The sequence below is a fragment of the Diplotaxodon limnothrissa genome, linkage group LG8, assembly GCF_057381915.1.
Source record: "Diplotaxodon limnothrissa isolate DT_005_m linkage group LG8, D_limnothrissa_male_GT1.1, whole genome shotgun sequence".
Classification (NCBI taxonomy): Eukaryota; Metazoa; Chordata; class Actinopteri; order Cichliformes; family Cichlidae; genus Diplotaxodon; species Diplotaxodon limnothrissa.
In genome coordinates, this window is record NC_140603.1 from 4,101,911 (window position 1) to 4,128,466 (window position 26,556).

At 40.7% G+C, this 26,556-nt stretch overlaps 1 protein-coding gene across 1 annotated transcript in view; it reads left to right on the top strand.

Moving 5' to 3' along the window:
* LOC146626140 (unconventional myosin-XVB-like) overlaps positions 1-26,556 on the top strand; it is a 107,019-nt gene that overhangs the window by 63,373 nt on the left and 17,090 nt on the right. Inside the window, exons 12-32 of the mRNA XM_085360336.1 lie at positions 3,386-3,448; positions 3,533-3,590; positions 3,726-3,850; positions 4,319-4,414; positions 4,512-4,747; positions 11,057-11,226; positions 11,344-11,416; positions 11,522-11,707; positions 11,816-11,925; positions 14,244-14,311; positions 14,758-14,842; positions 16,789-16,821; positions 17,651-17,722; positions 18,541-18,644; positions 18,737-19,009; positions 20,134-20,209; positions 20,688-20,816; positions 23,079-23,247; positions 24,322-24,412; positions 24,516-24,756; positions 24,917-25,026. Coding sequence (XP_085216462.1) covers positions 3,386-3,448; positions 3,533-3,590; positions 3,726-3,850; positions 4,319-4,414; positions 4,512-4,747; positions 11,057-11,226; positions 11,344-11,416; positions 11,522-11,707; positions 11,816-11,925; positions 14,244-14,311; positions 14,758-14,842; positions 16,789-16,821; positions 17,651-17,722; positions 18,541-18,644; positions 18,737-19,009; positions 20,134-20,209; positions 20,688-20,816; positions 23,079-23,247; positions 24,322-24,412; positions 24,516-24,756; positions 24,917-25,026 — 2,568 coding nt within the window. The remainder of the gene's footprint in view (positions 1-3,385; positions 3,449-3,532; positions 3,591-3,725; positions 3,851-4,318; positions 4,415-4,511; positions 4,748-11,056; positions 11,227-11,343; positions 11,417-11,521; positions 11,708-11,815; positions 11,926-14,243; positions 14,312-14,757; positions 14,843-16,788; positions 16,822-17,650; positions 17,723-18,540; positions 18,645-18,736; positions 19,010-20,133; positions 20,210-20,687; positions 20,817-23,078; positions 23,248-24,321; positions 24,413-24,515; positions 24,757-24,916; positions 25,027-26,556) is intronic.

The window sequence follows — 26,556 nt, forward strand, 5'->3', positions numbered from 1 at the left end:
GGGTGTGGTCAGCGGTGCCGTAGCAGAGAAGGCGGATGCATCTAGACGGCATCGCAATCACGCCTTGCCAGCTTAAAAGCGGTGTAGGGTGTTGTGTTGTTGTTGTTGTGGCTACGTGTGGATGGCAGCTAGGGAGCTGCAGCTGTAGAAGTGTGTGAGCAGCAACCGGTTAATGAAGTAAAATGTTCCAGTATGCAGAATTGTGGTCGCCTCATGTAGGGCTGGGCCATATACCGTTCACGGTAATACCGGTATAATGTTGGGCAATGATAAGAAAATGAAATATCGCGATAGAATATGGGTTAAACGCACATGCGCAGTGCCTTTGTTTTCATACACACATGGCGGAAAAAGCATGGCGGCGACGGAGAATGAGAAGGGTGAAAGCGGATTGTTGAATGAAACAGATGAACCAGAACTGGTTTGTAAAAATGCTGCAACTTCAGTGGTGTGGAACTGGTTTAGCTTTCGTCCGTCAGATACACAACAAAGCACTATTTTTGGTAGAGCGTGCTAGCGGGCCGTCGTTATTACCGTGTTTTTTTAGAAAATACGGCACACTTAAAATCAATCCTTTGATTTTTCTGAAAATCGACAGAGCCCCTTATAATCCCGTGCGCCTTATGTATGAATTCTGGTTGTGTTTACTGACCTCGAAACGATTTTATGTGCACGGCGCTCGAAAATCTGTCAAATGTTTTAGTACGACTTTGCTAAGCTACGAAGCTGCACCGCTTGATGGATTGTCGGAGCATTACGGCTATCGTAGGCGGAGCCTCGCGGAGTGATACGTACTGTGCTTCAACATAATGTTACCGTATTGTGTGTGTATAACCTCTTTTTAAGTTTTTTAAGTTTTGTGGATTCAATGTATTTTGTGAAAATACATTGATGGGTTTTTTGTTTTTTTTGCACTAATAAAGTTGTGGAGTTGTAAAGTGTTTTGTCTAGTGTCAATTATATCGTCAGTTATATCGTTATCGCAAATTTTCAAATGTATATCGTGATAAATATTTTTGGTCATATCTCCCTGCTCTAGCCTCATGCTGCCTCCTGGGTTTCAGCACCACTGTGGCAGGAATGAGGCATGACGCAACCACGATTCTGCATACTGGAACAGTTTACTGGCAAAGTCATTTTTCAATCATTTATGGACTATATTATATCCCATGTATGGTCAATGTGTATGTTTGTTTTCCTATATTATGCCATACATGTATTTAATTTTAGATACATTATTATAGGGGATTTCTGAAAAAAGGAAGGTTTATAGTTAACTCTATGGCTTACAATACCTGCCTTTACAAGGTTGTATTGGATTTTCTCATTGGCTTATATATTTCAGCTTATCAATATTTTCCTCATAAAAAGCAGTCTCTTTCCTTCCCTTTAACTAGCTTTCTTATCTTGTGATAGCCTTGTCACGTGTACACAACCACACCTACACTTACAGCCCCTCTCCGTTCTTGGACTTCAAACCCTCTCAGTGAAATTCGAAGCAGCACTGCATCTCTCCTTCCGCCTTTGAAGCGTGTCTCTTAGACTTCATGCTTCGTATCTCTAACAGGTAGGCTGTTTTTCTCTTTAACCATGTAAGTTAGATCAGATGCCAAATGTAACTGGCATTTTTGTTTCCTCAAGGCATAGTTTACACCAGGAAAATTTGGAAATCTGATACAGGCAGTTTACTTGTTATCGTAACAGCTGAGACGCCTCTCTCAGCTGTTGCTTTCTGTGGATCATCTTTTGTTTCTTGCCTGGAATAGCAGTAAGCTGATATTTTTCCTCTTTTTGGTCTTTGTTTCTGTCATATTGCTCTCGTGCTGCTTTGTGTTTTATGAGCTTTGGACTATGAACAGTGGAGCTGTCAGGATTAGGCGATGAGCTCCCAGTAATTCAAGCTTGGTTATTGTCATGATATATATATATATATGTACATATAGATACACTAATCTGAAAACGTTTTTTCACTGTAAGTTATTATTCTTTGTCTTTATTCTTTTACTCTTCTCACTTTTAACATGCTGAGCCATATTGTTAAACATACACTTCTTTAACTTATATTAAAATATCTCCGTGATTAAATAATGAGTTAAGTTAAGATCAAAGTGGGCGGTATTTGAGTTTGACATCCCTGATGGTAAATGGGTTGGTTCTTATTTAGCACTTTTCAACTCTACCTGAACGCTCAAAGTGCTTTATATGACATGCGTCATTCACCCAATCACATCCAATCATACATGTACTTTTTTTTTATGCTTAAGATCCCTAAGGCCCCTGGTACCATTAAACTGTAGTTTAACATTCTGTGATATAAATCTTTTTATCATATATTTTTCATTCATCAAAGGCTCTCAGTTACCTCGTCAAATAGCTGGATTGTGCTCACTTGTTAAGTCACTGTTCCGATGCTAAATAATGCTAATGCTGTTTTCTGTCAGGTAAAGACAAAAGATCAACATTTTCATTAAAGTAATGCATCAGAAAGATGTGAATTTATATTTATCAGTAGGGTATGAAAAATATACTGTATGTCTAGTCTGAAATTATCTGAGTGTTAAATCTGAATGAGATTAGAAAGGCACTATATGAGTATTGGTCGTACTGGGTATGACAAGATGCACACTGATACAGCAGTTAAACAACCATCAGTGATCCAGCCCCGATTATAAGATTTAATAAATGTAATAAACAATGTAATAAATTGTTTTATTAGCCTGATTGCAAGTATTTGTTTAATATGTATCATCTTCTTCAACAACAGTTTAAGGTTCGTTAACGGTCGAATGGCACAGTAAACTGTTATACATCATATATATATACATGTATATATATACACATATATACACAAAAAGCATGTTTGCAAGTTGATATATATCCACACCCATGGGCTATTACCGCACCTAATTTTATTAGTAGGCATTCCGTTGTCTCAAGCTAGATGGAGAGCAGGATAAACAGTTGGGATGTGAAATAAAAATGTACAAACATATCTATAAACACTGGAAAAGTCAGAGATATGGGTTGGCTTATGTCATAAACGAACCCTCTCGGACCAATACTGTTACAGTGACTACTAAGCTGTAAACTTCCTGATACAAGTTGAACTTACTGGACTCTGTGTGGCCTTTGGTACAAGGAGGAGCAACAGCCCTCAGGGTGTGGAGTGAGTATATAACCAGACATGTATCCAAGAATAGGTCTGACAGAACGTGTGCCTGTGGGTGCAATGAAGTGCTATTAAGTTTTGCTTGGATAACTCAGAAACAAGCTTAAGGTGAAGAAAGCTATTGTTTAGTATGACTCTGGGTGTATGTTCTGAAATTATTTTTGTTCATGGTCACATTAACAACTAACTGACATTGTCTCTGTGTGCTGATTTCAGGAATTACATGACAGAAGCCAAGTGAAAGCCGTGACAAGGGCAAAGTCTGTCTCTCAAGAGATGGTGAGAAAATAAAAAGACGACCCACGTACTTTGTAAATTCCATTCTATAATAACTGTTTCTCTGACATTTTGCTTTCCTTGTAGGATGTGAGGATGTTAGAGATCCCTGCTGAGCTGTCCGCCAGACTCCACAGCACAGCAGGTTATAGTCATAAAAAAATCAAACTACAGAATCTATATGAAGAAGTCACAATATGAACATAAACAGTACTAACAATTTTGGTGGATCCATTCATCCAATGAAGCTTGTGAATGCACTTGTGCCTCTTTCTCACAGGGCAGAAGCAGGGATCAGGAGTCACAGAGGTCTCACCTCCACAGGTGAAAGCAGAACATAAGCTCAACCTGCCTCTTGATGTTGACAGCTACCCATTCTCACGCTATGCCAAGTCTGTATTAAAGGTGAGTAAAATATGAGCTCCCTAACATCACATCCGAAAGCATTACATTGACTTACAATAATTTAATCACCTCACCTCAGTCTTAAATCCTCTCATCTGACTTGGGCTCTGGAGGCAACAAGCAATCTATCAGGACCAAGGTATCTAGATATTTAGTTAAAGACATCCTTTCTGTGGCAGTCATTGTTTACAAAAGCAGTTAATTCTTTTAATTAAAACATAGAACACCTTGTGGATATTTAGACAATGGGACCTTTTTTTAAAAAAAAAAGGAATACTCATGTTAAAAGTATTTAAATAATAAAATAAATCAGGACAACTCCAGTTTTATGATGTAATCGCCAAATATTAGAAAAAAATTTTTTGACACACTTCTATAAAAATTTACCATGCAAAGAAGTCCACTCGTGCATGCATGTACTGAAAAAACATTAGCTACATTTATTGTTCGTACTCGTGTCTCCCTCAGGATACATGGTGCCAGCCTCAGGGATATCCCCTTCAGAAACCCCTTACAGCTCAAGAACCTGAAGATGCCAGAACTGCTTTGGAGATTTACAAACTGGTATTTTGAATTCATTAGAGTCTATGTGGCATTAAATACATTAAATATGATCTTTTGTCGTTAACTTAATGTTTTGTTTCATATCGTGTCTTTACAGATTTTGCATTTCACAGGAGATGTAGATATTAGCAGCTGGCAGGAGCAAATTTTAGGCAACTACATAGTGGAGAAAGGCCAAAGCCTTCCAGCCTTGAGGGATGAGATCCTGGTCCAGCTGGTTTACCATACTTGGAGCCTGAAGGAGGAGCAGCAAAGCCTGAGGGGCTGGTTGCTGATGGCCTGCTGCCTAAGTGCTTTCACACCATCACCATCACTGGACAAACATCTACTCAAGTAGGCGATGCAAAAATGAAAAGTAACCGTAACTCGAATATTGTGTTTTGAAAAATTTGGGGGAGTTGACATGCTGATGTCCCTATCACCCTATCAAATGAAGGGACAGATCTGTTGGTTTGAAGTCACCTCAAGGCGACTGTTGTTGTGATTTGGAGTTAGTACTCACATCATCTTTAGATAATACACATAGGCTCTTGACTTTATGCATAATGATGTCACATTCAGTCCTGTGGAAAGTTGTGTATTTAAAATATACACATTACCCTTAGCCATTACTGGCTACTCTGGCATGAATGACTCTAAATAACTTTATGGTAAATAACACAATATAGGCAAAAAAAATAATGTGAAAGATTCCACATTAAAATGTTTTAGTTCAACATAAATTTGAGGATATTTAACCGTTCGTCAGATTTTATTTAATGATGTCGTATGAAATTATAATGTTCTCTTCATGCAGCTGAAGCTGTGCAGGTCTGAGATCAGCAGCTTTCCTAAACACCAAACTGAGTTACCGTTTATGCTCTATATAGTGACAAAGTTATATAATGATCATTAATCCCTTTGACGTTATTTCTTTACCTTTATTTAAAAGAAAAAAAACAGCTTTCACAAAAGCTTTCACTGACACTACATCATGTGATACTTCGGCCTTTGTACTTTTGTACTCATCAGTTAACTTTGGAGTTACTATAATGAGTGAACATGCAGGGTAATTTGTCTGTTGTCAGTGGATGGTGCTGAGGTTTGAATCTTGGGGTAGCTGCTATAATCACATAGAGAAAGGTGTTTAGGTGGGGTTTACTTAACTTTATAGTTAAGTGGGAAGCTTTGCGGAGGAAACCTGGTCTTGTTAGGAGATACAACATGCATCCCACTTTGGATGGAGCAGCTCTCATTTCTAGAAATCTGGCCAGATTTATTAAACCCCCAAAACATGACTATCCAGAGTTGGAACCAGGAAGCAGAGTTGCAGTCTTACATGCCTCTCTTCAGCTTCTCCTGTTATCCACCTAAAACCCCATCCCCTTAGAGACTGTGTCAGCTTCCAAACAGACAAAAAACAAACTAAAAACCAGCAAAAAAAGAGACTTAAACATAAAAAAAATTACAAAGAAAGAACAATACAGCATCCTCAACAGCGCCAAAGAGTAAAACAGTACAATGTGGATTATTAAACATTAGGCCTCTCTCTTCCAAGTCTCTGTTAGTACATGAGTTAATAATTGATCAATAAGTTGATTTACTCTGCCTTACAGAAACCTGGTTACAGCAGGATGATTATGTTAGTTTAAATGAATCAACACCCCCGAGTCATTCTAACTAATCAACCAAAGACCAAGACAGATTTTCAACCCTTTCACACATACTGGTCACTACAGTGGACAGCTATTCAAAGGCTGTTTTCTTGTATTTGTGTCAGTGTTGATGGTATTAGTGATGGGTCGGTCGTGAACGAAATGGCTCTTAGAGCCGGGTCTTTGACGTGAACGACGCGAGCCGGCTCCTTATCGCGAGCCGTGGGTTTTTTTTCTCTTTCTCTCTCTCTCTCGCACTTTTTTCCGCTTCACTCCGCACGCGAGCCTTGTGCTTTACGCTGGGCAGAGGGGGGAGGGGCGGTAGTTACACTCAGTAGCACAGGAACAGAGCAGGAGGGGGAGAGAGAGAGAAAGAGAGCCAGGGACAACAACGTCACATTAGAAAGGTATAGTAATCATCCACAACTATTTTCAGTTGCAGATGATAAAGGATTCAGAAAGTGTATTCATGCAGGCCCATATGACAGAGAATGTGCATCTTCTTTTTGTTTTCATATTGTAATTTATATTTAATTGTGTTGTGGTTTGCAGTGTTTTGTGTTCACTTTAAATTTGTAAAAGGAAAAAGCAGAAAATTTAAATAGTTAAAAGTTGAAATGTGAATAGTTGATTTTTGTATTATATGATTTATTTATTACATGTCATGTGGAGTGAATAAATAAAAGTATATTTATGGTGGCCCCTAGAGACAAAGCACATACGAACTTCAAATCACATACGAACCCTGAAGCACGTACAAACTCCAAAACACGTAAAAACACGTAAAAACTCCAAAGCACGTAAATACACGTACAAACTCCAAAACACGTAAAAACTCAGAAGCACATAAAAACTCAAAACACGTACAAAAGACAACAGAAGTGCTCCAGGATGCTAGGGGGCAGTGTGGAGCTTTTGTTACCTAGTGGCTACACAAGCCAGCAAGTACCAACGACCGGATTTGGTGTGTGGTAGTAACAGGTAAATGAACTTTTTAAAAAAAATTTGACTATATATGAATGCTTGTGTATAAATACACAAACAATACACATATGCTTTCATGCTTTCAATTGTGTAATTTAAGTGATCTAGGTAGCTCTGTTTTGGAAGTTCAGTTCATGCTAGAAATGTGTTTTGGAGTTTGTACGTGTTTTGTCTCTAGGGGCCACCGCATATATTTATATATAAATATATATAAATAAAACCACTTTCTTTCTACATTAGTAATTCCTTTTGTGCATAAATTTATATTATTGCTAATAATAAATTAATTAAAGCAACAAAACAATCTGAAGAGCCGGTTCGGAGCCGAAAGAGCACATGAACCACTGCATTGGACACTGATGTGACACTTTATACCTGCCACCCAGTCAAAACGTATGTTGTCCACCTAAGTGGACATGTAAAAAATTGTTTGAAAAGTACATATTTTAAAAAAGAAATGAAGTTCAAAAATCTTTTTTCATGCCTAAAGATAAATAAAACTACTTAAGAAAAATATTCCTGAATTAGCTTGTCATAATTCGTGCATGAAAGGGTTAATTCATTTGAAAGCCTGATGCTTGCTTAGCTTTTTCCACCCTAGTTGGAAAACTCAAGAAAACAGTCGGGATTTGTAGCTGTAGAAATAAAATTGAATTGACTCTGTTATTGTCAGTCTGCTCCAGGATAACGATGTCCCACTTCTGCTGATTTTGTCAAATGTTTTTATGAGCCTTGCCTTCAAATGAATATATCTAAGACTAAAGAGTGATTTCAGGAGATTTTATTTTTATTAAAATTCACATTGCAGAATATGTTCAAAGTTATAAATCTCTTGGAAAAAACCTGCACATAAAACTTGCAGTTACTAACATGGACTTACAACAACATCCATCCATCCATCCATTCGCTTCCGCTTATCCTTTTCAGGGTCGCGGGGGGCGCTGGAGCCTATCCCAGCTGTCATAGGGCGAAAGGCGGGGTACACCCTGGACAGGTCGCCAGTCTGTCGCAAGGCTAACACACAAGGACAAACAACCATTCACACTCACATTCACACCTAGTGGCAATTTGGATTATCCAATTAACCTATCCCCACAAGCTGCATGTCTTTGGACGGTGGGAGGAAGCCGGAGTACCCGGAGAGAACCCACGCAAACACGGGGAGAACATGCAAACTCCACACAGAAAGACCCCGGTCTGATGGTGGAATTGAACTCAGGAACTTCTTGCTGTGAGGCAACAGTGCTAACCACCGTGCTGCCTTGATAAAACTGTGATGATTTAATTTGATCGTTCTTTCCTTTATGATACTTATCTGTAAAGAACAGAAACAATCAAATTGTTAACAGCCTGATTGTCAAACCACAGCTGAACCAAGCATCTCTGTATACCACACAGTTAGTGGTTGGCTGGTTCAATTTTCCTTGACAGTTCACACCCATTGCACAGTAAGTTTCAGTTTCTTCTTTCTGGGTAAAGATTTCATTTGACTTTGAGGCTTCATTCTAATATTGTACAGTCTTTACCTTACAATAAAAAGCACCTAGAGAGAAGCTATATAAATAAAATTAACTAAATTTAAGTCAATCGTTGGTGACTTTGTTAGTGTTATAAAATATGTTCATTTTCACCAGACCTGATGCCTCTGCCAAATTTTTGTAGTTCTTGAGCATATTGTAGCCCTCTAATAAGGGATTCGTTTTTGTAAAAAATTAAATAAAATGGCAATATTAAGAATAATAAGCAATAATAGGGCCCTTGGCAGATCTTAAGGTATACTGCAGTATGGGGTTGGTAGAGTTGAGGCATTTCCTGTAGTCACTGGGATGTCTTGCACCCTGTCTTCTAATGTGGCTGTAGCAAAAACAAGTTACTTCCCACTTACTGTGTCCGCTAGGTAGTGTACAACAACACATAATATTATAAGTCATGCTGTTGCATATGTAAGAAAACATCAATATAGCTTTGTTAGAACAAAACTTGAATAAATTAACTAGCAATATGTCCATGGTGTACCTTGCCTCTTGCTCCAGATGGCTCCAGCCCCTTATATATATATTTAAGCATGCCATAAGCAACTCATTCCATAACTTCATGGAATGGATTTCTATGCTGGAATCTAAGCCTTACATCACAGAGCACAATTCCCAGCATTAGATGCAGTGCTTCAAAGCACACTGCCACTGGACTCTACAGCAGTGGATACATGTTCTCTGAAATGATGAATGACACTGTGTCTGACAATCTGATGAATGAGATGCCAGAAAAACAGTATTTGTCTAAACGCATTGTGCATGGGAACACTTTGGGGATAGACCCTTCCTGTTCCAACATGTCTGCGCACCAGTGTACCATGCAAGGTCCATATAGACAAGGGTGAGTTTGGTGTGGAAGAACTGCACTGGCCTGCACAGAGTCCTGATCTCAACCCTATAGAACACCAAAAGGATGAATTAGAGCAGAGAGTGCAAGCCAGGCCTTCTCATCCAACATCAATGTCTGACCTCACAAATGCACTTTTGGAAGAATGGTCAGAAAATTCTCATTAACACATTTATAAACCTTGTGGAAAGCCTTCCCAGAGCAGTTTAAAGCTGCAAAAGATGTGCCGAGATCATATTAAACTCAATGAATTAAGAATGGGATGTCACTCAATTTCATGTGTGTGTGAATGAATTTGTGAAAAATTTATCCAGGACGCATTTGCAATTTCAGTTGAGCGTGCTGAGTATGGTGCTAACACAGCAAGAAGCTGTGTTAGCACCATACTCACAGAGTAAAACTCGCTTCACTTTGGACAGTGATTCTGATCATCAAGTACTTTCTTGTTCATGACAGGTTTGAGCTTTGGTTGTTCCTGAACATCCTAACCATTTTTTGTTCATCTGAGGGTGACAGTTTGGATCTTCTTCAGACTTTTGCAAAGTGGTGGCACATCTTATTTACAACTGACGAACATGCTCGGATAAATTATTTGAGCCTGATTGTATAATTTTGACTCTGTGTTGATTTAAGAAAATACCAAATAAAACTGGAACACATTTTTGCACCTGATTTTTATTTTTTTTAAATCAAAGAACAGTTCAAAGAAATCATTAAAAGCCTAAAATTATGATGTCATTCACGTCCATGATGATGAAGGTATTTAAACTTCAGACCATAATCATAACTTCCTCTGTCGCATCAGCTTAACCCTCCTGCCTTCTTGGGACCTTTTTGTGCCACTGCTATGTGTTAAATGGCTGCCATTTCCACTGTGTTCAGTGGAATATAACCAAACTTGCCACAGGATAGTTTTTACCTGTCAATGTTAATATTCCAGTGTGAATTCCTTAAATCAGCCTAAAATGGCTGAGCAGCAGAAATCCCCACACCCATCACCCTGGGGACCATTTTCTGCCCATTGACTTCCATTATAAACGCTATTTTTCAACCCCAAATTATCATCATATGATTTTATTTTTTCTTCTTTTCTTGGATGTCAATGAAGACTCAGGGCCTTGAAGTTTTAATTTTTAAATTGCAAAAAAAATGCAAAAAAAATAATGGCAGGTCAAAATGTATGTTGGTGCCAATCTTTGGTCCATCTAAAGGCCTACTTATAATGACAATCACATATTACTTCAACTGGTTTTTTGTGGAAATATTTAGTTTCGTTTTTTGGTTTTTGGGGCTTATAACACAGGGCGCTCATGTAATAACACTGGGATTTGAAGGGTTAAAACAACGAAAATATAATTAAAACTTTACATGAATATTTCAGGGAGAAGTAGTTTTACAAGGTTGGCTAATTTAAAGTGGAATAAAATATGGATATATGGTCTTTTTATGGCGTGGCTGAGAATGGTCCCTAGGGTGATGGGTGTGAGTTTTTTAAAGGATGGCAGGAGGGTTAAACGACTATGAGACTGCAGCACATGACAAATAAACTTGCTTCCCAGTACTTTTTATTAAACTGTCAGATTTTGTTACTCAGTCACTGAATGGTGTTCTAGATTGTTACGACCCACTTTAACCCCTGCAGGTATGTATCTGACTATGGTCCAGGGGAGTACCGTTCACTGTGCCAACATAAACTGCTGACATCTATGAAGCTTCCATCTCCAACCTGCCGGATGTACCCACCCACCGAGCTGGAATGGACATCCAACCAGAGAAAGGGAACCATGTTGGTAGACGTTCACACCTACAATGGTGAGACTAACTGAACATTTCCATTTTTGTACCATGAAACTGGATCAGTGGGCCTAAAGGCAGTGCAAAAATATCAGCTTTAATAAACTCACAACACCATTTGGCGTTTTATTTCAGATGAGAAGTTTGTAACTGAAGTGGAGTCTTGGACCACAGGAGAGCAGCTAGCGTCGTGGATTCTTCATTTCAGGTATAAGTTGTAAACATATGTGATTTCCCCCACTTTGCTAACTAATGTTTGCATTTACATGCATCTTCCTTAAAATTTTGTGTAATGTGTTGTTTTGTGCCATAGAGGTGTTTCGGAAGTGGTACAGGGCTGGTCAGTGTCTCTTTTTTCAATCGATGACGGCTGGTCTGATTTAGCTGGCTCAGATTTTGTCATGGATCTGCTGGCTGGAGCTGAAGCTGAAGTGCTCCCACCAGAAGGGACTCCCACCTCTACTTACTCTGATTACCTGTTCAGCAACCAGGGAGATAGGTAAAATAGTGAACAATTGTTTGGGGGTTTGTTTGTTTCATTTTCTTGGAGGGTCGGGGGCATCTTTTAAAGAATCCAGTGGCACTTATGACAACTGTTTTTCTATAGGATGTTAACAACCGATCAAGATGACTTTATACCACCAGCACCACCCATACAAGCTCCTGGTCTACCTCCTTTTGAAGGAAACCAGTGGAGAAGAGATTATCCACAGGAAGGTAAGTATTATATGGTGAAATTTTAGTACACTAGTTATCTAATTAACATCGTCAGGAAGACCAAACAGAGCCATCTACTAATGTAAATATTTAGCTATAGTTTGTCTCTTAGGAATTAACCACTTTCAGTTTAATGTTATTTATTTATATAGTACCAAATCACAACAGCTGAATCAAGGTGCTTTATATTGTAAGGTTAATACCCTACAATAAAACAGAGAAAACGGAGGCAATTCCAACAACAGATGACTCCCTATGAGCAAGCACTTTGGCAACAGTGTGAAGGAAAAACTCCCTTTTAACCAGAAGAAACCTCTGTCAGAACCAGGCTCAGGGAGGGGCGGCTATCTGCTACAACCATTTCTGGTTGAAGGGGGTAATACAGGACAAAGATATCAGTTAGAGAAACATTCTACAAAAAAAGACCTATAATTTTAATTTATGTTTTGTTGTGTTTCCCACTATGACTTCACATGTGATTGGCTGCTTCCAGTAATGGCAGCAACATGATAATATCAGATCATGCAAGGAACGGCTGTCTGCAAGTGCACACAGGCACAGTTCATTACTCATTACTAGTAAAGCGCTATATAAATACAGGCCATTTACCATTTACCATTTACTTGTCTCACCAGAAAGATTTTTTATTTTCTAGACCATGCAGTCCATCTAGCTCTAAATGTGTCCACATAGCATTTCAGAAAATGTTTCACTAAACATGATAATGATATATAAAAGAACTGACGACAACAAAAAACTGCCACAAAAAATACAAGTGAGATAGTAAGCTTTATTTTGCAACCATCACTTTAAACCAGCAGATAGGTTGTCCTCCCTCTGTCTCTATCTATATCTATTATGGCTGGGGGATAACAAGTATGTCCACACTAATTATTTAATATTGAATAGACATCACACTGCAAAAAGATCTATACTAGTGCTGGGGCTGCACGGTGCTAACGCGTTAATTAGCTAAACATGCTAACACGTTGACGCCGTGCAGCCCCACGCACGGGGTGATCCGCATTAACTCACTAACAGAGATTTGCCACATGCGGTTATGGCATTAACAAGATTAACGCTGACAGCACTAATCTATACACTACAAACCAAAATACATTCAGAAAAGTTAGGTGTGTGAAACAGTGGCTCCCAGTGAAGGGCCGTTTTTATCTGTACAAATGCCGCCTTGCACTGCTTTATCCCCTGGCCCAGATCTGGGGCACCCTTTCACGTGAGGTCAGTCAAGGGTCTGGTCCATTCCCCAAATCCAGGCACGAACCAGCGGTAGTAACCAGCGTGTCAGGCTACATTTCACTGTGTGTTATACTTGTATAACTATGCATGTGACAAATAAAGAACCTTGAACCTTGAACCTTGAGCCAGCCCCAAGATGCAATGGCTACTGTTTTCTCCACCTGTAGGCACACCTGCCCGCCTCCCAAATGGTACGCTAACACTGTGCCTCCCTTGATCCAAACGCAGACTTCTTTGGGTTGGCTATGAGCCCCGCCTACATCAGGGACTCCAGGACCACAGCTACCCAGTACACATGCCGGTTGTTACTATGGATGATAACATCATGGAGAAGGCTGTTTTTTCCTTGGATACTGCAGACAAGGGAATCTGCCAGTAGCCCTCGGTTAAATCCAGTGTTGTGAAAAATTAAGCCGGATCTTTCCAGTTAAGGAGTCCAGCAGCCCCAACCCAGGCCATGAGATAGGCATCAGACCATGACACCTCATTCACCAGCCATACCACCTCATAGTCAACATCGCCAACTCACTGTGTGGCCACAAAGAGTCCTTGCCACTTGGCGAGTGTCTTTACGCTTGAAGAAGGGCATAATACAAGCACTTTGTCTCCCATTGAAAATTGCCTGAGTCTAACCCCTCTGTTATACAGGTGCTGTTGACATTCCTGGGCCTGGAATAAATTCTCCCTTGACAACCTTGACAATGATTGCAGCTTTGCTTTCAGGTCCAGGACATACTAAATCTCATTTTTAACTGGGCTTGGGGGGAAAGGGGGAAAACACAATGAAGGCCTGGGGAGCCTCCCACACTGCAAACAACAAAGGGTCTATCCAGCAAGCCCAATTCCTTTCATCCTCATGAATGAACTTGAATAACAAAATAAAAACAAAATAAAAATACTATTATGATTATGATTGTGTCAAAAAGTAGTATAAAAAATATTATGTTGATATTTAGTTTTTGGTTGAAAAAATAAAGGAGTAGTCGTACAGGCAACCAGCAAAGACAACACAAAGGTCCTTTTTTTTACTCTAACTAATGAGAAATTCTTTCCATCTTCAGGGCGCAGTCGACAGATGGAGGCCTATGTTGATGACATATTTGAACCCGTACTGGACAATGGACCTCCAGTGAGTTGTGTTGTGTTTCTTTGCAGTTTGGCTTATAATTTTGTCTTCTAGCTGAGGGCACAGTGACTACTAGGCTAGTATTTCCCAGAGAAAAAAATGTTCATGCATGATAACTTTACTTTCTCTGATACGAAAAACAATGTAAGAAAGGAAAGATATAAAGAGAAAAAGAGAGATGCTTTAAGGTAAAGACTGCTCATTTGATAAATTAGAAATTTAATGCTTGTATATAACGATGTAATTTATACTAGACAGTATGTGCAGGCTAAACTGTGTAGTATGCATTTTTAGTGTTTAGTTCAGAGATATGCTTATATATTGTAGAACATTATTATGTTGTTACTGAATTTGTTAAGGCTTATTTCCAGCAACTCCACGTGTAGTTGTGGCTGCCGTGTCACTTATAATGTGATACACAGCTCATTTTTGTGTGTTTGTGTGTGTAGGACATGGAAAGAGTAGCTATTCTGAATCGCAGGATGAGAGGGGGAGGGGGGATTGGACCGATGCACTCTGGCATGTATGGAGCAGGTAGGAAATTCACACGCCACATGTATTTACTTCGTAGTTGAACTACAAAACATTCTTAAACGTGTAGATTGTTCATAATGTTCACACTAAAAGGTAAAATCGATCTGCTTAGGGGTAGGGGCAGCAGCCTACGCAGACAAAGCCAAACCTCCCTCTGCCAAGTCACCTCCAGCTTATCCAGGGTAACCCCAGGCATTCTCAAGCCAGCTAAGAGATGTAATCTTGCTAGTGTATCCTGGGTCTGGCCCAGTGGCTCCTCCAGGTGGGACATATCCAGAGCACCTCACACAGGAGGTGACCAGAAGGCATCTAGTCAGATATCTGAACCATCTCGCTGGCTCCTTTGAATGTAGAGGAGCAGCAGCTCAACTCTTAGCCCCTCTCAAATGACTGAACTCCTCACCCTATCTCTAAAAGAGAGACCAGCTACCCTTAGGATAAAGCTTATTTCTACTGCTTGTATCCGCACCCTCATTCTTTCAGTCACTACGCAAAGCTCGTGACCATAAGTGAGACAGGGGACGTAGCTTGACCAGTAAATTGAGAGCTTTGCTTTTATGCTCAGCTCTCTTCACCATGATGAAGCGGTACATCGTTTGCATCCATCCATCTTTGGTCCCAATCCTTCTATCACTCACTTCCTCCCCTCTCTCCTCACTCGTGAACAAGACCACAAGATACCTAAACTACTCCACTTGGAGCAGCAATTCATTGATGACCCTGCGTGGGCGCTCCAGCCTTTTCTGACTGAGGACCATGGCCTCAGATTTGGAGGTGCTTCACACTAGGTTGCAAACAACTCCAGTGCAAGCTGGAGGCCAACTCTACTTGCAATGAAGCCTGATGAAGCCAGCAGATCCACATCCACCTACACCTAGAAATTATGTCCATAAAATTATAAAAAGAATCATTGACTAGTGGCAGCTGTGGCAGAGTCCAACAACCACTGGAAATGAGTCAAACCTATTGCCAGAAATGTGGACCAAGCTCACATTTCTCCTTTGGCTCACAACAACAGGCTAGAACACCCCATACTCCTGAGTATGCAAAAAAAAAAAAAAAAAAAACAGGACAAAGAGCTGGTTGAGTGTTCTGCATCCAGGACAAAAAAAACTGCATTGACCAGGGTTCAACAAATGGAAGAGCTTTCCTTTCTGCTCCGCCCCCCTGGGGGGCATGAATTACTCATCTTGCCAGGTGGGTAGCAGTGTGATGGGCGACTCTGCTTCCTCTACAGAAGGCATGTCAGTGTGGTTAAAGAGGTCCTCAACGTTTTCCTTTTACCACTTGACCATATCCTCAGTTGAGTTCAGCAGCCCCCCACCCCACCACACACCCTGTGAGTAGAGCAATGCTTTCCCTTAATGAGATCCCGAATGGTGCCAAAATTGATTCAAGACTAACAGAAAGTCATGTTGAATCTGTTGGGCATTTTTCTTGGCCTTCAGACAATAATTCTGATTGCTACACTGCCAGATGGGAAAGGCAAAAAAAGAGAAGAAAAGAACAAAAGGCCAATTCCTCAAGGGCAACTCCAGACTGGAATAGAGTCCAAACCCTCTCCAGGAGATTGGTTATGGAGCCCAAGTAAGTGAGTTGAGATGAGATCTACTATATGTAACCAGTTGAAGGAGCTTGGAAAGAAAGTAACTGGCCTTTTTTAAGTTTCATGAAGACATTTCATCTCTCATCCAAGATGCCTGGTCCCTTGTTTTAGTTCTTTTCATAAGGGTTGATTGAATTACTCTTTGTCTGACCCCTCACCCAGGAACAATTTGGTTTGGGAGACTAGGGGGCAACAGACGCCCCTGGCACCTGGGATTACTAGGACACACGAACTGAAATTGTATTGCTGCTCGTCATATATCTTATACACATTTTTGAAAGACAGGATTTTAGCTTGTTATGTGCCATTTCAACTGCACACTAAAACACCATTTTTACAGGTATGCCTATGACAATGCCAAGCTATCCTTTGGGTAAGTAATTTATTACATTTCTGATATAAAGAATCAAGCCTTCACTTCTTCTTTCATCATTGAGAAAATATTCACTTTTTGTCATGCCATTGATTATGAATGTCTTTAGGCCAGCCAGGTTTGTTCTAAGATCTCCATTTGATATGCAGTTAGGGGGCCCTGTAGAAGGCACACTTCAGTATAGTTAACTAATATAACCGAACACAGTACTGCAAGCCTCATTAGTTTACTGCCTATCCTTCAACATTGAAAAGCGGTGAACCATTATCCCTTCTTGACATACAACATGATATATGTAGTGTTGAATTTGTAGTTTTTTCACATTCTGTTTATAATTTTAGTAATTCTTGATAATTCTTGATCTTTTTAACCTCTTAAAAAGGGGGATATCATTAGCTTACTTTGTAGACATACACTAAACAAGCATAGTTTCACAAACTAGAAAATATCTTTTATAGGTCTAGTGCTGTCTGATTTCAATTTGGAGATATCTAATAGGTGACGATTTTGATCAGGGGTCAGGTTGGGCCTAAACGTACCTGCTGTATATATTAAGCAGTTAAAATAAACATTGTTGTTCTGTTTGTTGTTGTTTTTAAAGCCATTTTAAAGCTGATTTGGTTAATGCTGTTTCTTGGTTTATTCCATGTGGAGTTTTATATCTCATATCTGTGTATGTATAATATATATGTATATCGCTTATACTGGTTATCTTTTAGAATACTCATATGCAGTTTAATTTTTATGTTTTGGATTTTTTTAAGTTATGGATTCAAATAAATTACAGAAAATGTTTCAATTCTCCATATGTTGCTTTCTGTATGTATAGGAGCACCAGTCAACCCCGCAATGCCCAGTTATGGTGCAAATCCCATGATGCCAGCCATGCCAACCATGCCAGGTAATTCTCCAACATTTCTTATTCATTTTTTTCAGACCTGGGCTCATATGATGACACAGATTATTGGTAGGTCAACTACCACCTCCTAAGGGACAGCCAACCAGCCTCCTCTGACACTGCCTCCTGGACCCACTGCATCCCCACCCCACCCCCCCTCTAGCACATGACACTCCGCAACGTAACCCCATGTCCTGACTTAGTCTAGGGAGTCTTAGCCTACTCACCCCTTAAAGTCTCATTCAGGCAGTCCACCAACTCATTAGTCTGAGGGTGGTAAACGCTGGTCCAAAAGGTTTAATGCCCAGTAGTTCTTCTTGTGTGCAAGACATGAACAAAGTGCCCTGGTCAGTCGGTATCTCTACCCTGGGATCCCGACTCAGGATATGACTTGAAACAGTGCACTCTTTGCTGAAATGCAGCACTGCTTTGGGATATTGTGTTGCATTAACCTGCATCAGAACGAATACAAAGTGATATCCCCATGCACTCCAGTGAAATGCCCCCCCCAAACAACTGGTACCAACAACTGTGTGCATTCTTCCTGCATGGGATTGTCATGACTCACTCTGCATAATCTTTCCATAATCATCACAAAATAATTAAATGCCAACGCTATGTCAGGTCGCACTTTGACCATCAACATTTGTGGTCAAAGTCCAACATTTGTCATCACAAGACTGCTCTGGTGGAGCAAATAACTGGAAGTGCAAAAAAACAAAATTATATATGCATGAAATAGTTTATAAGCACTGTGTTTGCGGAGTTTTATATATGTATTTAAATATGTGTAACAATTTGTCATAATTGATCATACACAGCCATGATGATGCCTCAGGCTCCCATGCCTGCTCCTGCTGCTGACCCCATGCAGATGGCAGCAGCAACGCAACAGGCTCTAATCAACCAGCAAGCCCTTCTCATGGTCAGCACTATGATGATCATTTTGTTCACATCCTTTATCACCCCTTCATCCCTCGTAAGGCCAAAGTTTAAATTTCTCCCCTGTCCTCTCAGGCCCAGCAGATGACCATGCAGGCAATGACTCTGTCCCAGCAGCAGGCACAGGAGCAGCAGAAGAAGGAGCAGGAGAGACTGAAGAGGGAGGAACAAAGGCAGAGGGAACAGGAAAGAAGGCAGGAGGATGAGAGGGAACGGAGGCGTAGATCAGAACGGCGTTCTAAGGACCGTTCAAGTTCACCTCCTCCTCAGTCTCGCTCACCCCCACCTGTCCAGTCCAAAGCATCTGCGCCTAAAATCACCCAAAACTACAGTCAGCCTGAGGCAGAGGTATTTATATTAAATATATATATATATATATATATAGTATAGTTTATAGCATATTGTGTGAGCAACTACTTTTCAAAACACTGTCAGTGTGGTACTTGTATTCAGTTGGTTACTTGCTGTGACATTTTTTTAAAAAATCCTTGCCCCCTTGAATTTCTGAGCATTACTGCCCACTCCCACTTTCCCTCTCTGTCACATCCACCCGCTCCCGCAATATTTGTATCCAGTCCTGCCCACACCCACAGACTCATAGTTTTCACATGGCGTCAGAGCTAGGGGGATGCATCCACCTAGAGGGAAAAACAGTACTGCAGTCCTTTGCACTCCTTTGCCATCAATCACAGTTTAACAAACCGCCAGATAGTTGCTGTGCTGTCGAATGCACAAATCTACATTTATTTACAGCTGCCAGAAGAGCGTAAAGTATTGCGCCAACACGCCTCTCCTAACCCCACCTTAGGGAATGACCTAATCACACCAATCCCTGCTTCTCCACATTAACCCCGCCTGCATTTTAAACTGTAGGAATGATTCACTGACATTGTGAAAACTTTACTGTTATGACACAACATTAAAGTGACAAATGAATACTTTTCTGGTCCTACACTGTAAATGTCAAAATGAACAAAACATACTTTTTCCATGTGGTAGTTTATTTGAGCTAGTTATGTACTGCTTTCCTTTGCTTTAACTATGAACTGTTTCTTGTTCTTTACCTCCTACATGGCAGCATTGTTTACCCGTCCAGACTGAAATTACAGGTAGCTGTCCGTACTTTGAAACTATTGATCCTGGGAGCAGTGTAATGTGAGGGATTCTCTACAACATACACATAGATGTGACTGAACTGGAGCTCGCAGATTGTTAATCAAAAATCCCCCCAAAATTTTTAGTGTACAATCTTTTATAAATGACTTGCAAATACATACATATTATTCAATTGAAATGATGACTGACTTGTTTCTGAAAACAGCTGGTCAATACACTTACAACGTAGGATACAGACAGTGTTTGCTTTAGTCGTTCAATTTGGATTTTTTACCTCAAACTCTGTGAATGTGAAACAATAGTGTCATGTCATTATGCACTTCCTTCTCCTTATCGTTTAAATGTTACTTTTACAGCCAGAAACAGAAGTAAACTTAGATGCAGATGAGCTATACTCTGTCAAAGATAAGAGGGACTTCTTCCAGAAGATTGGTGAGTTCAACAGCAAAATGTTCTTTCTTGCTCAAATGTATCATTCACAAGATATATGTTTGACAGATTATTCAAGTCATGTATAACATTTATAAATTTCTGCAATAACCTTTTCCCTTTCACCACGCTTTTATCTCTAATGTATTGGTCAGATTCATGCCCAAGAATTTTTCTTGATTCCATATTTTCTTGAATGCTTGATTCATGACTTTGTAAAGCCAGGGGTTTAGCCTATTGTTTATTTTTGTTAAGAAGGTCCTCAAGTCAAAATATACAAATTAAATGATTTTAGGCTGCAATCTTTATGGAGTTGATTTTGACTAGTCGGTCCATGTTGTGATGTTTTTATGTTTTACAGGAGGTTTAAATATTGTTTTTCTATTTATAGAATTCAATTTGCATTTTCAGTGATTGCTCCTGTAGTGTTTTTTTTAAGTCATGGTTTTTCTTAATCCCATTTTCTTGTGCTGTCCTACAGCCACTCAGCCCAACCCTAAAGACCCTAAAACCCTAAAGACACGTCAAGCCCCAAGCACAACCAGACAGCAACAGCACTCACCTCCATTAACTTCTCCTTTGCCCCCACCTGTAGCAGCTAAGCCAGAAGGTAAGAGGATTTTACAAGTTCAAGGGTTCTCTGAACTGATCCTTCCTCTAAAAAGCTCATTTTAATTCAGATCATTTAGGGTAATCTCCAAACTAACTACCAAATAAATGGTAAAATGATAGCAAATAATAATATTTTGTACCAAAAACATTATGGATTCAAGTCTTTTTACACGTGAAAGTCTGAGCCAAGGTTTATAGAATAGAATAGAATAGAATAGAATAGCCTTTATTGTCATTGTACAGAGTACAACGAAATTGGAGTGCCACTCCCTTGGTGCAAGATTCAATAATAAATATAAATGTAAAATATAAAAAGTACAAAAAAAAAACAATCGTAAGTACTCAAACAATAGTATGTACAATATATACAGGATAGCAGCATTAATATAATGACAGTATGAATAGCAGCATAATATAATGACAGTGACGGTATGGAATAGGTTCAATTGTTTTTGTGCTTATTTACTACGGTGATAGCTCTGGGAAAGAAGCTATCCCTGAATCTGTTTGTCCTGGTTTTATGTGACCTGTACCGTCGGCCTGACGGTAATAGTTCAAACAGTTGGTTGCTGGGGTGAGAGTGGTCCTTGATGATATTGCCAGCTCTGCTGAGGTACCGAGAGTTTGCAGTGACCTCCAGGCTGGGCAGAGAGCAGCCAGTGATCTTCTGGGCTGTGTTGATGACCCTCTGCAGTACTTTCCTGTCCGCAGCTGAGCACCCTGCATACCATGTTGTTATGCCGTACGTTAGGATGCTCTCTATGGTGGCTCTGTAAAATGTCACCAGCAGCCTCTCCTCCAGGTTGTTCCTCCTGAGCACTCTCAGAAAGTGGAGATGCTGCTGGGCCTTTTTTACCACCGCTGTAGTATTTGCAGTCCAGGAGAGGTCATCAGATATCTGCACGCCCAGAAACCTCATGGAGTGTACCCTCTCCACACAGCTCCCGTGGATGTAGAGTGGGACCGGGTCTGCTCTGCCCTTCCTGAAGTCCAAGATAAGTTCTTTAGCTTTCGTGGTGTTCAGTTGGAGGTTGTTAACTGAACACCACTCAGTCAGTCTGTTGACCTCATCTCTGTAGTCCGACTCATCCCCCCTTGCGATGAGTCCAACCACTGTGGTGTCATCCGCGAACTTTATGATGGTGTTTGAGAGATGGGTAGGGGAGCAGTCGGAGAGCGTAAACAGGAGGGGACTCAAAACACATCCTTGTGGAGACCCGGTGCTGAGTGTGATGGTGCTGGACCGGTGGGGGCCGAGTCTGACAGACTGTGGTCTATTTGTCAGGAAGTCCTTGATCCAGAGGCAGATGGGGGTGGAGAGTCCCAGGTGAGACAGTTTCTGGACCAGGATCTCCGGGATGATATGATTGAATGCTGAGCTGAAGTCCAGAAAGAGCATTCTCACATAGCTTCCTCGGTGCTCCAGGTGACTCAGCGCAGTGTGGAGCGCTATGGTGATGGCGTCCTCGGTGGATCGATTTGTCCTGTAGGCAAATTGGTGTGATGTGATGTGCTGACAGACCAGTCTCTCAAAGCACTTCATCACTACAGGCGTAAGTGCAACAGGCCTGTAGTCATTTGGGCTGGCCACAGCTGTCTTCTTGGCGATGGGGATGATGGTGGAGATTTTGAGGCAGGGCGGGACGGTGTTTGATGACAAGGAAAGGTTGAAGATTTTAGTGAAGACTTATGTTGTTTGCATGTTACATTGTTTGTTTTTAATTTTGCTTAAGCATTTTTATCATGCAGCTAAGAACTTGACATAACATACCATTATTCTTACATTATTTACTATTTGGGCTACCTCTCCTTATATGCAACAGTGTTACAATACTGCTGTTTCTTTTTTAATCAGGATTCTTTGCTCTCCTGTACACTTGCATTTGAACTTTTTACAGTATTGTTGCAGCATATTTTAATTACAAACTCTAACTCCTCCTTCACTGATGTGTTACTGTAATTCATTGTTCCTGTCAATAGCTTCAGTGATGACCTTTCATACTTAATGAAAATTGGCCAAAATACTGAACCATCAAAGAAAGTGGGTTCGGTTCAGATAATAGTCCGAGCCAAAAACTTACATGTGAAAAGATCCGTAATACAATCTGCTGCTAATGACTTGGTAACTGATGGCACAGGGCATCTTTACTGCAGAATTCTAACCTCAGCAGGCTGTTTTGGTGCCACTATGGATCAGCAGCATATTAGGAAGGCTTGCTAGTGTTTATATCTTACATTTCCTGCGTTTTGTCTCCCATAGTGAAACATCCACAAAGCCCACCTGCAAGGGAAGTTGACCCCCCAAAAGAAAAACCAACCCCAACTCCCCTCACTAAGCCTCAACCTGAACCCACTTCCAACATTCGGGAAATCATCAAACAGTTCAACAGCCGACCACAACCAGAACCCGAACCCTTTCAGCCCGTCAGGTCTGAGCACTTCATCCTCTGTGTACACATTTCCATTAAAGCCTGAAATTGAAGTTTCCTTTAATCATCTGGATACTGCTTGAGCATTCTTTATATCTTACATGTGATGAAAAACTACCAAAGATGAGTCAGCATAAATGTTGGGGGGAAAATGGAAAGGCATTTTAGATCGTCAGAGGTTTGAGTATCACTTTAAACATAATTGGAGCTTTAACCAAATTTTGGTGAATGTGTCCAGTTTGCAGCCAGTCACATGGCTATCCTGACCAATTCAGTCTGTTGATGTCGCCAGCTCTGATGTTACTCCTCTAACAGACCATAGGAGGTACATTGCACTCTCTAAAACAGACTGAGAGAAAATCCCTGACATTTTGCTGTTCACTTGCATCTCTGCGTCCTAAGGACATAGAGCCAGTTTATTCCCTTTTTGTGTACAGACTCAGGTTGTAAAAGGGTCACCATCCCAGGTCCTTAGAACTTTGGGGATGATGTCATCGGGGACTGCAGCCTTGCTCTCGTGTAGTTTCTCCTGCTGTCACTTAACCTAGCCAAAAATTACAATAGGGAAGGGGTTCATTTTATGGGGAAGTTGAGGAAAAGGGAAAAGCGCTGAAAGTAGTCGAAGTTTATGGAATCCAGGATGTGTGATGGAGGAAGCACCACAATGGTATAAACTAACCTAACCCTGTTAAAGATATTATTTAGCTCTTTTGTTCTCTGCAGATTGCCCACTGGTTGTCCGTCTCCCACCTTACACACAGTGGTTTTCTTCTTCCCACTCTATAGCATTGGTGGTGATGTTAGGCCTCCTGCTCTCTTTGTTTGTACGCCAGTATTAATTATGAGTCAGAGATTTAGGTATCTTTTCCCTGGAATTTAAAAAAAAAATGTAAAACTAATGTTTAAATGTTTAAATGTTTTTTTTGTTTCCTTTTATCAGATTTTACATCTTAAGCTAGCTCGTTTTACTCATATTCTATCAGTTCATAATAAAACTTGTTGAGAGCGTGCATGTAAATGAAACCTTAATAGAATTGTCTTGTTTTCTACATATCTTTTTTCTCCTCTTTGCAGACACCCTGCAAAATCATTTGTAAAGAAGAGTAACCCCAAAGAGGAAGCTCTGGCTAAGCTTAAAAACAAAGCACCAGTGGCACAACAGAAGGTCAGAATACAAACAAATAACTAGAAATCTTTTTTGTTTGTTTATGCAATTACACTCTTAATTAGGTAATTCTTTAACAGTTTGACATCCTTCCTGTATGTAGAAACAGTGGCTGCCTCCTCCACCCCCTTCTCCAAAGACCCGTTCACCACAGAAATCTCCACCATCAACAAGGGGTCGCAGAGTCATCTCCAACAGCATGAGACAGAAACAGCGCTCCCTGGAGGACCTGTTCAGCTCCCAGCAGCCCCAGCACCCTCCTCCTTCTCCCCCTGACTCCCCACCACCTTCCCCAGGCTTTCAGGACATCCCTGAGCCACCATCAATGGCTGCTCCATCAATAAGTGGGTGTCCCCTGACTTCATGTTTCCCCATACATCAGCATTATTCTGTGACATATTTGGCTGATAAATAGCATCGGCCGACAACAGCTCTATATGCCCTCATATAGCTGAGGGTATGTATCTTTGTCAGTAACTTTAGTTTACTGTGTATTAACTATAGATGATGATATGCCAGAGGACGAAGGCATTCAGTCCAAACTCCACCGCTTCTCTGCTGGGGTTTACTTCTCATACTACAACATGCCAGGAAAACTGTTCCTGCGAAAAGAAGTAAGATTTGCATGCACACAAAAACAATTAGGAGGTTCACTTATATGGATACTGTTTTGGGTCCTTCTTACCATCGTGAAGGACCCATCAAATAGGGATGCAGTGGGTTTTGTGGAAACAAGATTGTTATAAGAGGAGAAACTCCTTTCTTGAAAGACCAAGGTCTTTCATAAAATTCAATTTTGTTTCTGCCAAATCCCAAGCGCCTTCAGGCAGTTGCCTCAAGGTGTTTAAGGTAAAACGCAGTAATACAATAATATGCCCCCTTTAACCAAACACTTCACGACAGTGGAAGGGAAAAGCTTCCTTTAAACAGGAAGAAATCTTCAGCAGAACCGAAATTAAGGTGGGGGTGATGGACGGAAGACAGGACAAAATAATCAATGTGCAAGAGAGTCAGACATTTATAATAACTACTGAAAATATAGAGTGGTGTGTAAGCACAAAAAACACTCAGTGCAGTAGGGTAGCCGCCAGCAGACTAGGCCTATTGCAGTGTAACTATGGGAGGATTTAGGGTCCCCTGATCCAGACCTGCTTTATCAAAAAGGAAAGTTTTAAGCCTAATGTTGAAAGCAGAAGAGTCTGTCTGGCTCCTGAATAGTAGCTGGTTCCACAGAAGATGGGCCTAAAAGCTGAAGGCTCGGCCTCCCATTCTACTTACCATTCTTGTTGTTCTCAGGAACCACAAGTAAGCCAGCAGTCTGACAACTGCTGTCATTACGCTCACTGCACAATTCTGGAGCAATTGAACGCATTTGCGTTTTTTAAGAAAGCCAGAAAATAATTGTTATAGCAGTCCAGCCTAAAAGTAAAAAATGTGTTAATATTTAAGCGGACAATGTGTTACGGCCGAGAGGGCCAGGCTGTGGGTGTGGACTCAAATGCAGACACAGAGGGAGGCAAAACGGGCTTTATTTACAGTGCCTAGTTAACTTACAAAGCAGGAAACTATGAATGCTATGAACTGAGAACCATGAGGTCAAACTATGAACATGAAACTGAGTGCTATGACTAGGTGCTAGATTTCATGGATGGATCCTGGGAATGGAAAAAGGGGCAGCGGCTTGGATGGAGGTACGCAGTCACTATAATGAGAGGAGACAAGTAGTCAGTGGCAGTCTAGTGAATCACAGCTGAAGGATTAGACTATGGTGGTTAGGGCTTACGCGTTGCAGGTTCAAGTGTCATGCGAGGAGGGGGTGTCCAAGGGGTTCTGGGTGAGGAGTGTCCAGAATATACTTGGAGTGAGGGACTTGGCAGGGAGGCAGGCAGGTGTAGTCCAATGATGGAAAGGAAGCAACCAGATGACAGAACCAGCATCCAGGCGGAGATGTGAGTAGTTTAGTTTGGGAAGTGTGACTGCCAGGTGGGTCGTGAGTTAGCAGAAGATCTGGTCTGTTGTGAATAGAGATGGACCGATCCGATATTACGTATCGGTATCGGTCCGATACTGACCTAAATGACTGGATCGGATATCGGAGAAAAATAAAAAATGTAATCCGATCCATTAAATATCACGAAAGCACC